The sequence below is a fragment of the Mobula hypostoma genome, chromosome 23 (genome assembly GCF_963921235.1).
Source record: "Mobula hypostoma chromosome 23, sMobHyp1.1, whole genome shotgun sequence".
Lineage (NCBI taxonomy): Eukaryota > Metazoa > Chordata > Chondrichthyes > Myliobatiformes > Myliobatidae > Mobula > Mobula hypostoma.
The window spans coordinates 1,100,702-1,113,575 of record NC_086119.1 but is presented as its reverse complement, the minus strand read 5'-3'; the positions used below and the strand labels follow the sequence as shown (position 1 = coordinate 1,113,575).

Sequence of the window (12,874 nt, the reverse complement as noted above, 5' to 3'; positions counted from 1 at the left end):
CAGTTAGTGGAGAAATTGTGCAAGCATATGTTGCAAAACCGCAGACAAAGACATGAATCAAAAGGTTGAGCAAGATGTGATTAGTGTCCTGAGCTGCGTATATTTCAATGCAGGAAATATCATAGGAAAGACAGATGAGCTCAGTGCACAGATTAACACTTGGATTTATGACATTATAGCCATTAGTGTGACTTGGTTGCAGGAGGGGCAGGACTGGCAGCTCAATATTCCAGAGTTCCGTTGTTTTAGACACAAAGGTTCCAGAGTTCTGTTGCTTTAGACATAACAGAGAGGGAGGAATTAAATGAGGAGGGCTGGCATTACTAGTCTGGGAAAATGTCACAGCAGTGCTCTGTCAGGATAGACTGGAGAACACGACCAGTGAGGCATTGTGGGTGGAACTGAGAAATTAGTAAGATATGACCATGTTAATGGGGCTACATTACAGAACACCCAACAGTCCGAGGGATTTACAGGAACAAATTTGAAGAGATCACAGGCTGATGCAAGAAACATAAGGTTGTTACAGTAGGTGATTTTAACTTTCCATTTATTAACTGGGAATCCCATACTGTAAAAGGACTAGATGGGATAGAGTTTGTCAAATGTGCTCAGGAAGGTTTCCTTCATCAGATGACCCGAGAGAGCGTGTGATGCTGGATCTGTTATTAGGGAATGAGGCAGGGCAGGTGACAGAAGTTTGTGTAGGAGAACACTTTGAAACTAATGGCATTGTGGTCACTGGATGTAAAGCAAAAAGATAGATCTGGTCCGCAGTTTAATATTCTAAATTGAAGAAAGGCCAATTTTGATGGTATCAAAGATAATCTGGCAAGTGTGGATTGAAGCAGGCTGTTTTTTTGGCAAAGATGTACTTAGAAAGTGGGAGGTCTTCAAAAATGAAATTTGAAGAGTACAAAGCTGGCCCCCTGGTTCCCTCCACTTGCAACTCAATTTAAACCCTACCGTGCAGTTTTAACAAACCTTCCTACTAGGATATTAGTTCTCCTCTGGTTCAAGTGCAAACCGTCTCTTCTATACAGGTCCCACCTTCCCTGGAAGAGAGCCCAATGATCCAAAAGCTTGTGCCTTCCCTCCTACACCAACTCCAAACAGTATAATCATCCTAGTTCTGGCCTCACTAGCATGTGACACAGGTAGTAATCCTAAGATCACAACCCTGGAGGTCCTGCCCTTTAGATCACAATGTTGGAAAGTGTATGGTCATGCACTTTGGTGGAAGAAATAAACGGACAGACTATTATTTAGATAGGGAGAGAATTCAAAACGCAGAGATGCAAGGAGACTTGGGAGTCCTTGTGCAAGCTACCCTAAAGGTTAACCTGCAGGTTGAGTCAGTTGTGAAGAAGGCGAATACAATGCTGGCATTCATTTCTAGAGGTACAGAATATAACAGCCAGGATATGATGTAGAGGCTCTATAAGGCACTCATGAGACGACGCTTACGAGTATTGTGTGCAGTTTTGGGCTCCTTATTTTAGAAAGGATATACTGACATTGGAGAGGGTTCACAGAAGATTCATGACAATGATTCCAGGAATGAGAGGGTTACTGTATGAGGAACATCTGGCAGCTCTTGGGCTGTATTCCCTGAAGTTCAGGAGAATGATGGGGAATCTCATAGAAAACATTCCAAATGTTAAAAGGCCTGAACAGATTAGATATGGCAAAATTATTTCCCATGGTAGGGGACTCTAGGACAAGAGGGCACGACTTCAGGATTGAAGGACGTCCTTTTAAAACTGTGATGTGGAGAAATTACTTTAGTCAGAGGGTGGTAAATCTGTGGAATTTGTTGCCACGAGCGGCTGTGGAGGTCAAGTCATTGGGTGTATTTAAGGCAGAGACAGATAGGTTCTTGTTTAGCCAGGGCATCAAAGGGTATGGGGGTGAAAGCAGGAGAGTGGGGATGGCTGGATGAAGTGGATCAGCCCATGATTGAATGGTGGAGCAGACTCGATGGGCCGAATGACCTACTTCTGTTCCTAAATCTTATGGTCTTATGGTCTAAAGCTTGTATGTGCCTGTCAGAATAGAAAGGTAAAGATAATAAGTGTAGGGAAACTTGGTTTTCAAAAGAAATTGAGACCCTGGTTAAGACAAAAGGCGACATGAAGTTGCACTAGCAGAAAAGGTGAAGGAGAATCCTAAGGGATTCTATAGATATGTTAAGATCAAAAGGATTGCAAGAGACAAAAGTGATCCTCTGGAAGATCAGAATGGTAATCCATGAGCAGAGCCAAAACAGATAGAGAAGATCTTAAATGAATCTGTTTGCTCAGGAGATGGATAGAGTCTATAGAAGTGAGGCAAAGCAGGATCAACTTCATGGGCCCTGTACAGATTACAGAGGTGGTGGTGTTTACAAATACCTGGGGTTACGAATTGACAATAAACTGGACTGGTCTAAGAACACTGGGGCTGTCTACAAGAAGGGTCAGAACCGTCTCTATTTCCTGAGGAGACTGAGGTCCTTTAACATCTGCCGGACGATGCTGAGGATGTTCTAAGAGTCTGTGGTGGCCAGTGTTATCATGTTTGCTGTTGTGTGCTGGGGCAGCAGGCTGAGGGTAGCAGACACCAACAGAATCAACAAACACACTCGTAAGGCCAGTGATGTTGTGGGGATGGAACTGGACTCTCTCACGGTGGTGTCTGAAAAGAGGATGCTGTCTAAGTTGCATGCCATCTTGGTCAATGTCTCCCATCCACCACATAATGTACTGGGTGGGCACAGGAGTACATTCAGCCAGAGACTCATTCCACCGAGATGCAGCACAGAGCGTCATAGGAAGTCATTCCCGCCTGTGGCCATCAAACTTTACAACTCCTCCCTTCGAGGGTCAGACACCCTGAGCCGATAGGCTGGTCCTGGACTTATTTCATAATTTACTGGCATGATTTACATATTACTATTTAACTATTTATTACTATTTTCTATTACTATTTATTATTTCTGACTATTACTATTTACTACTTACTAATAGTAATATTACTATTTCTATTACTATTTATTATTTATGGGTGCAACTGTAATGAAAACCAATTTCCCCCGGGATCAATAAAGTATGACTATGACTATGTGTTTGCTACCCTGAGGCAAATCAGGGTAGATAAATCCCTAAAGGCCTGACAAGGTGTCCCTGCAGGAGGCAAGTGTAGAAATTGCCAGGGCCCTTGCAGAGACATTTAAAACATTATTAGTAACAGGAGAGGCACTACAGGATTGGAGGATAGCCAATGTTGTTTCGCTGCTTAAAAAAGGCTCTAAACAAATACCAGGAAATTATAGGCCAGTTGAGTCTGTCACCAGTTGTGGGAAAGTTATTGAAAGGTAATCTAGGGGACCAGATCTATAAATATTTGGATAGACATGGACTGATTTAGGATAGTCAGCACAGCTCGAGCATGGTAGGTCTCATCTAACCAATCTTACAGAATTTTTCAAGGATGTTACTAGAGAAGTGGATCAAGGCAAGGCAATGGATATTGTCTACATGGACTTTAGTAAGCTTTTGATAAGGTACCCTGGGGAGGCTGGTCAAGAAGGTTTAGCTGCATTCAAGATGAGGAAGTAAGTTGGATTAGATGTTGGCTTTGTGGGAGAAGACAGTGCTAGCAGAGGATTGCCTCTCTGACTGGAAGCTTGTGACTAGTGGAGTGTTGCATGATTGGTGTTGGGTCCTTTGTTGTTTGTCATCTATATCAACAATTTGTATGATAATGTGATTAACTGGATGAGCAAATTTGTGGATGACACCAAGATTGGGGATGTAGTGGACAGTAAGGAAGGTTATCATGCCTGCAGAGGGATCTGCATCAGTTGGGAAAATGGGCTAAAAAAGGCAGATAGAATTTAATGCAGACAAATGTGAGCTTGTGCACGTTGCTAGGAACAACCATGAACAGTAAAGCACTGAGGTGTGTGATAGAACAAAGGGATCTGGAAAACAGGTCTATAATTCATTGAAAGTGGTGTCATGGGTAGAAAGGGTCGTAAAGAAGTTGTATAAGATGTTGGTGAGGCCTAATTTGGAATATTGTGTACAGTTTTGGTGACCTACTTACTAGAAAGATGTAAATAAGGTTGAAAAAGTACAGAGAAAATTTACAAGGATGTTGCCGAGTCTGGAGGACCCAAGTTATATAAGGAAGGATTGAATAGGTTAGGACTTTATTTCTTGGAATGTAGAAGTTTGAGAGGTGATTTGATAGAGGTATACAAGATTATGAAGGGTATAGATAGGGTAAATGTAAGCAGACTTTTTCCACTGAGGATGGGTGGGACTACAATATAGGTCATGGGTTATTGGTGAAAGGTGAAAAGTTTAAGGGGAACTTGAGGGAAAATTTCTTCACTCAGAGAGTCGAGAGAGTGTGGAATGAGCTGCCAGCATAAGTGGTGCACATGAGCTCGATTTCAACATTTAAGAGATGCTTGGATAGGTACATGGATGGTAGGGGTAGGGAGAGTTATGGTCCTGGTGCAGGTCGATGGATGGAGAGCTATGATCCCGATGTAGGTCGAGATCGACGGGAGTAGCAGCTTAAATAGTTGGACTAGATGGGGCTGACTCTATGCTGTACTTCTCTATGACTCTATTAAAGGTTGTGCCTCATGAAAGTGGCATCCATCAATAAGCATCCTCACCATCCAAGACAGATCCACATCCAGAGATTCAAAATTCAAGATTGTTTAATGTAATTAATTTCCAGTATACAAGTGTAAAGGAGAACACAATAATTGTTACTTCAGATCTGATGCAGAAGAAACACAAAACGATAAAGAAAACAATAATTTAAAATATATATAAATATAGAAGATAGTTTATATACAGAGATTGATTTTATGTGCATAAAGTGATGCAAGGTTAGATGTACAGCAGTGGGCTTACCACACAGCCCTGGAGGGCACCTGTCTTGAGGATGCTGGAGAAGAGGAGACATTATACATCTTTGACTATCTGAGGTCTATTGGTTAGTCCAACACGCAGTTGTACAGTGGTGTAATTAGACAGAGGAATAGCTTGTTCACCAAGGTCTATGGGATTATAATGGTAAATCTATATACTACCAAAACTCTCATGCTCTGTTTGTGACCTCCAGTTAGCACAAACGGTGCATTACAGTGGCACTGTTTTGGCTAAATTGAATTAAAATATGCTAACTTACAGAATGCAGGCAAAGTTCAGTATTCGTATAAAATTGCTCATTCACCAAAAACCAACAGGCTGGCTTTCACCCAAGACCCGATTGGCCATCATGGAAATTGGGATGCGACAGCCCGACGCATGCGCACGGCCAGCCTCAGCAGCGACACCTACCGGAGCAAAAAGGCAGGGCAGCTCTATTTCGAGGGGTCACATTCTGCTAATCACCATCAGCATGTGCAGGATTGGGACAGATCCAACTGCCACCCATCAACAAGAGATAATTAAATCTTATTGTAATGATGTACTTTGAGACACCCAGAAAACCCTTTGCTGCAGTCAAAGGACAGCGGTCACTATATCACGTCCACTTAGGACAACGCCAACCACATCAAGAATAATCAGCATCCTTTGATGTTACTGCTTTGTATCTTCTATCCAGCATTAGGGTAAAAAAAAATGGTCAGCCTAACTATGCCGCGTGGAAAGGGAAGGGGGACATTATGCTCAAGAGATGACGCCAAACGTCATCAGGAAGCAGCAAGGAGAGGGAGAGAACAAGAATCGGATGAGGCCAGGGCCGCATGACTCCAGGATCAAAGAGTCAGGACAAAAGATGAGAAGAAGAGACAGAGCAGGAGAGGCATGCATGTCTCCAGGATCAGAGACAAACAACAAACAGCAGAAGAGCTAAGGAGATGGGGGATGAAAGGGCTGCACATCTCCAGAATGACAAAAACAGGCACAGAAGGAGGAGAGAGGAAGAGACAAAGGAGCTGAGAAATTCACGTCTCCAGGATCACAGACAAAGAATAAACAGCAGAAGAGGTGAAGAGATGGGGGATGAAAGGACTGCACGTCTCCAGAATGACGAGAGGCACGAGGGTGGCAGATAAACCAGAAATGATGCCATCAAAAGTGTCCTTCGTTAAATGAGGAGCTATATTTGCTTTGCTACGCATCGTTCTTCTTTATTAAACTGAGGTTTTTTACTTCAGTTTCCAAAGCAAAGGGATACCAATAGCATTCAGGAAAATTTAATGTTCATTCTGGTCACATCAAACTGCACTACTCTTCTCTCAAAGGGTGCCCCAACGGCTCACCCCATTGTCAATGCTGAATTAAAATCTAGAAACAGCATTCTGACATGAGTCTCCATGCTTTCTAGATGTCAATGCCAGGGGTTAACAAATACTGTGACATCTGTCAGTAAGCACATTGGTGAATGTCCAGTGTAGCAGGAGTGGAGGTTTTGATGTGTACCATTAACAGATCCCTTAGAGTTGTCATGCAGGTTAATTGGACAGTTAAGAAGTGTATAGTATGTTGGCCTTCATTCAGTTCAAGTGCCGTGACATAATGTTGCAGCTCTCTAAAACTCCGGTTCGATTACACTTGGTGGTATGGTGTTCAGTTCTGGTTGTCCTCATTAAGGTATGTGGAAGCTTTAGAGTGGGTGCAGAGATTTACCAGGAATCTTGCTAGATTAGAGAACATGTCTTATGAGGATAGGATGCACGAAATAGGGTTTTTCTTTCTGGAGCAAAGCAAGATGAGAGGTGACTTGCTAGAAGTGTATAAGATTATGACAAGCCTAGATGGAGCGGGCAGGCAGCATTCTTTTTTCTCAGGGAAGCAGTTGCCAGTATCAGGAGACATTTGTTTAATGCTAGTGGAGGAGAGTTTAAGGGAGATATCAGAAGTAGTTTTTTTGAAAACCCCCAGCATGTGGTAGCAGAGGCTGATACAATAAAAACATTTAAAAGACTCTTAGATAGGCATGCAGATATAAGAAAAAAGGAACATTAAGGGCTATGTATAAGAGAAAGGTTTATATTGGTTGGCACAACACTGTGGGCCAAAGGGCCCTTACAATGCTCTACATTCCACCTCACAGAACCGAACAAGAGAAAATCTGCAAATGCTTGAAGTCTGAGCAGCACACACAAAATGCTGGAGGAACTCAGCAGGCTAGGCAACATCTATGGGAATAAAAGTAAAATCAACATTTTGGGCTCAAACATTGACTTTACATTTTTCCATAGATGCTGCCTGGCCTGCTGAGTTCCTCTAGCAAAACTAATGCCTCCTCTGCTTGGGGCGTCTAGACCTAGAGCCAACCATTCAGGACAGTGATGTGATGACATTTCACAGTGAATCTGGAATTCTCTGAAGAAGGCTACAGAGATTCACTCATTGAGTAATTGCTAGACAAATATTAGTGACTTTTTAGATAATAACCAAACAAACAGAATGAGGTTAGAGCAGGAAAGTGGTGCTGATGTAAAAGATCAGCCTGGGTCTCACTGAATGGAGGAGAAAGTACAGGGCTTATCCTGCTTCACCCACCTTTGCCTTAAATACCATTTACCTCACTCTTCCTTCTGGGAGCAAGTTCCATATGTTTATTAATTGGTGGGTGAACAGTATTTAAAAATGGTTACTATTTCACAGGAATCCTATACATCTTTTGATAAACAGCTCTTGACCTTGATCTTTGACATACGGCTATCAACGTTGCTTGAAATAGAAATGCAAGTGGTGCTCACCAGGTTTCACAGGCTCCTGTTGCCTTGGCAGCCCCAAGGAAATAGAACCCACTGCATTTTTCACAGCTTCTTGGCTATAAGATACTTGGCTGTGAGGGGGTAGATACACGCCAGGAGTTACCTGAAAAGGAAAAGGAAAAAGAAAAATTGTTTGCTTCATTTCTAAATTGTAATTAGAATTAAATTTTAGCATCAAATTATAGTGACAATGCATTGTTTCACGAGGTCATATTAGTTGGCAATTACATATTTCAAAATTACCTATTCAAATTCAACACAGCTCAAATGTTAAGGAGAATAATTGGATGTGTGTTTCAAAATCTGAATAATACTGTGGGTACAGTACCTAGGTTTATTTTAGTTTCCAGCAGCTCGATTAGACAAGGTATAGTTTAGCTATGTAATAGACGGAAAGGTGAAACAGCAATAATAAAGCCCTCATATTCCCTTTCTAGGGTATGACTGCAAAAAGGATGATAATGGCATGCATGTGGTTCATCTCAGGTTGCTCATTTCCACATACTTCAAAATCTTGACTTTGGTTTCACCTTTAGAAGAGCACTTCCCAACCAGAACTTGACTGATACACACCCAATTATAGCATTGGCTATTAATGTGTATCCGGTAAGTCAGCTCCAGTAATCAGTACTGCAGCAGAACTGACCAGTCTTCCTGTACAAATATTAATTACTCTTCAATTCAGCAGTAACACATTCCATAGAGAATTTCTGCAGGGGCTGTACTGCCACATCCCAGATACCTTACTGTCACATGAATCAAACACTAGCATTTACAGAAATTAAAATAGTTGAAGTGTCCTTACCTGTAACCAACTGTGGCAGGTAGCTGTGTCCACGTACTGCTGTAACAAGTTTAAAGACATTCACACATGGCTACACTCATTACCCAATTACAGATGCCATTTAATTACAATATTTTCATTATGATACTAAATGCTTGACAGCTGAATATATACAATGTTGAGTTGTTACAGTACACCATGTTGCAAAAGGCTCAAAACAAAAAGTGGAATTCAAGGCACCCCTCAGTAATGGTAGTTGCCTGGGTGCCCCCCTGTATCCGTTCCATTCCCCATTTCTGCATTGAACTATCCTCTTTCCAGCACCACTACAGAGTTCCTCTTGTTATCATTTTTCAGCACAACCAAAGTGACTCAAAAATGCAAACCACTGGAAAACCATAGCAAGTCAGGAAAGAGGAACAGTCACATTTCAGGTCTGTGACCCTTCCGAACAAGCAAAAGGTCTCTGCCATACTGGGAAAGTTGAATGTAGAATTTAGTCATTATGTGAAACTCTCAGCTCTTTCTGCAAACAGTATTCTATGCTCCCTGCTCCCAGATGTCCTTCACTTTAAATTTTTCTTCTACCCTGTCTCTCTCTGACCTCTGCTTTATACATGGTTTCAGTGTGGAAACAGTACGTCTTCTTGTCATTTGACATGATACAACAATTGGCTCTACACAATCAACTCAGCAATTTCATATAATCTCCTCCCCCTGCTCTGTTCTTTAATACCCAGCCACCTCCTACTTTTCCCAGTTCTGATGAAAGGTTATCTATCTGAAATGCCAGTCTTCTCTCTCTGCTGCCTGACCCAAGTACCTCCAACACATTTTCATTTCAGATTTCCAACACCCACTGTAGCTTCAGCTGAGAGTGGACAGTATTATCACTTGCATCGTTCCTCCGTTGGGAGATTCCTGATGCCACACTAGCCTGGTCAATGACAGACTAAGGCTCTAGTCCAATATTGTTAAACAAATCAAACAACTCTTGTATGGAAATAACAAGAGAGAAATTAATCTTGTGCTGACCCAACTGCCAGCAGAGGACAGCATGCCACATTCTGAAGCATCTCAGCTACAACTCAAACAGAGAAAATCTGCAGATGCTGGAAATCCAAGCAACACACACAAAATGCTGGGGGAGCTCAGCAGGCCAGGCAGCATTTGTGGGAAAGAGTACGGTCGATATTTCAGGCCGAAACCCTTTGGCAGAACTGAAGAAAAAAAAAATGAGGAGTTGAGTTAAAAGGTAGGGGGTGAGAGGGAGCGCAAGGTGGTAGATGAAACCGGGAGGGGGAAAGATGAAGTAAAGAGCTGGGAAGCTGATTGGTGAAAGAGATACAGGGCTGGAGAAAGGGGACTCTGGTGGGAGAGGACAAAAAGGGGAAGAGCACCAGAGGGAGGTGATGGGCAGGTAACGAGATAAAGTGAGAGAGGGAAGGAGGGATGGGAAATGGTAGGCATTACCGCAAGTTCAAGAAATTGACGTTCATGCCATCAGGTTGGAGGGTACCCAGATGGAGTACAATGTGTTGCACCTCCAACCTGAGTGGGGCCTCATTGCGACAGTAGTAGAGGCCATGGACTGACATGTCCCAGTGGGAAAGGGAAATAAAATTAAAATGGGCGGCCCCTGGGAGATCCTGCTTTTTCTGGTGAATGGAGTGTAGGTGCTTGGCGAAGCATCTCCCAATCTACATCGGGCCCCACCAGGAGCACCGGATACAGTAGATGACCCCAAAAGATTCATGGGTGTAGTGAAGTATCGCCTCACCTGAAAGCACTGTTTGGGGCTCCTGAATGGTAGTAGGGAAGTAGTGTAGGGGCAAATGTAGTACTTGTTCTGCTTGCAAGACTAACTGCCAGTAGGGAGATCAGTGGGGAGGGACAAATGGACAAGGGAGATGCATAGGAAGCTATCCCTGCAGAAAAGAGAAAGTTTGGGGGGGGGGGGGGTTGGTGGAGGAGGAAGATGTGCTTGGTGGTGGGATCCTGTTGGAGATGGCAAAAGTCACAGAGAATTATGAGCTGGTCGCAGAGGCTAGTGGGGTAGCCTACTGTATCTGGTGCTTCCAATGTGGCCTCCTGTGTATCGGTGAGACCCAGTATAGATTGGGAGACTGTTTTGCTGAGCCCTACACTCTGCCTATTGGAAAAAACATTTTAATTCCACTATCCATTCCCACATGCCAGTCCATGACCTCTTCTACTGTCACGATGAGGCCACTCAGGTGGGAGGAACCAACACCTTATATTCCACCTGGGAAGCCTCCAACCTGATGGCATGAACATCGATTTCTCTAACTTCCGCCTCTCCCCCTTCACTATTCCCCATTCCCTTTTTCCTTTCTCATCTTATCTCCTTACCTGCCCATCACCTCCCTCTTTCTTCCATGGCCTCTGTGCTCTCCTATCAGATTCCGCCTTCTGCAGCCCTGTATCTCTTTCATCAATCAACTTCCCGGCTCTTTACTTCACCCCTTCCAGTTTCAACGATCACTTTGTGTTTCTTACTTCCCTCCCCCCACCTTCTAACTCTGACTCCAACACTGGCTTCTGAGTCAACTCGACTCTTCTCCATTTTCTGTGCGTTGTTTGCATTTCCAGCATCTGCAGATTTTCTCTTGTTTATGATAAGGGATTTGTTAGTTCACGGAATGGACAGAAGGTTCTCTGGCGAGAGCAAGATTTCTGGTTGCTTCCAGGGTACCAAGACTGGGACATCTCGGATCAAGTCTTCAAAATTCTTAAGTAGGAGGGTGGACAGCCAGAGGTCGTGGTCCATGTAGGTACTAAAGACATGGGTAGGTCAAGTGACGAAGTTGTACATAGGAAGTTCAGAAATTTTTGTGCTAAGAGGTAGGACTTACAGGGTTGTGATCTCAGGATTGCTAGTAAGGCCAGAACTAGGAAGATTGCACATTTTAACATGTAGCTACGGTGTTGGTGTAGGAAGGAGGGCATAAGAGTCTTCGATCATTGGGCTCTCATCAGGGAAGGCGGAACCTGTTGAGCATGGTGCGACTAGTGTCATGAGCTATACATATTTCAATGCAAGAAGTATCAAACCAAAGGCAGATGAGCTCAAGCCATGGATCAACACCTGGAATTCTGATGTTGTAGCCATTAGTGAGACTTGGTTGCAGTAGCGGCAGAAATGACATCTCAATATTCTCGAGTTCCGTTGTTTACGACATGAAAGAGCAGGATGGATTAAAGGAGGAGGGGTAGTATTACTAGTCAGGGAAAATGTCACGACAGTACTCCGTCAGGACATACTGGAGTACTCAACTAGTGAGGCATTATGGGTGGAACTGAGAAATAAGAAAGGTATGACCATGCTAATGGGGCTATATTACAGACCACCAAACAGACCTAGGAATTTAGAAGAACAAATTTGTAAGGAGATCACAGACTGATACAAGAAACAAGGTTGTTATAGTTGGTGATTTTAACTTTCCACATATTGACTGGGAATCCTATACAGTAGAAGGACTAGAAGGGATAGAGTTTATCAAATGTGTTTAGGAATGCTTCTTTCATCAGAACGTAGAAGTCCCAATGAGTGTGTGCGCAATACTGGATCTGCTATTAGGGAATGAGACAGCACAGGTGACGAAGTTTGTATCAAGGTACACTTTGCATCCAGTGACCATAATGCCATCAGTTTCAAAGTAAATGTGAAAAAGATAGATCTGGTTCATGGATAGTGGTTCTAAATTGGAGAAAAGCCAATTTTGATGGTATCAGAAATGATCTGGCCAATGTGTATTGGGCCAGGCTGTTTTCTGGCAAAAGTATACTTGGTAAGTGGGAGGCCTTCAAAAATGATATTTAGAGAGTACAAAGCTTGTATATGCCCATCAGAATAAAAAGTAAAGTATCAAGTGTAAGGTACCATGGTTTTCAAGAGATATTGAGGCCCTGGTTAAGAGGAAAAAAGGAAGTATATACAAGGTATAGGCAAGCAGGAACAAATGAGGTGTTCATCGAATACAAGAAATGCAAGAGAACACTTGAAATCAGTGAAGAAATCAGGAAGGCTAAAAGAAGGCATGAAGTTGCTCTAGCAGACAAGGTGAAGGGGAAATCTTAAGGGATTCTACAGATATGTTAAAAGCAAAAGGATTGGAAGGGACAAAATTGGTCCTCTGGACGACTAGAATTCTGGTAATCTATGTGTGGAGCCAAAACAGACAGGGGAGATTGTAAATGAATTCTTTGCATCTTTATTTACTCAGGAGATGGATACAGAGTCTGTAGAAATGAGGCAAAGCAGAATCAACTTCATGGACCATGTACAGACTACAGAGGTGGTGTTTGCCATCCTGAAGCAAATCAGGGTG

The 12,874-nt window shown here is 42.9% G+C and overlaps 1 protein-coding gene across 15 annotated transcripts in view; it reads right to left on the bottom strand.

Moving 5' to 3' along the window:
- Positions 1-12,874, bottom strand: part of ncor1 (nuclear receptor corepressor 1) — a 337,051-nt gene that overhangs the window by 109,010 nt on the left and 215,167 nt on the right. For 12 of the 15 annotated variants that reach the window (XM_063031052.1, XM_063031066.1, XM_063031065.1 and 9 more), the window contains 2 exons: positions 8,544-8,582; positions 7,721-7,841 (listed from right to left, as the gene is read on the bottom strand). In XM_063031052.1, the coding sequence (XP_062887122.1) occupies positions 7,721-7,841; positions 8,544-8,582 (160 nt within the window). The remainder of the gene's footprint in view (positions 1-7,720; positions 7,842-8,543; positions 8,583-12,874) is intronic. The other 3 variants (XM_063031067.1, XM_063031060.1, XM_063031057.1) reach the window with 2 other exon arrangements.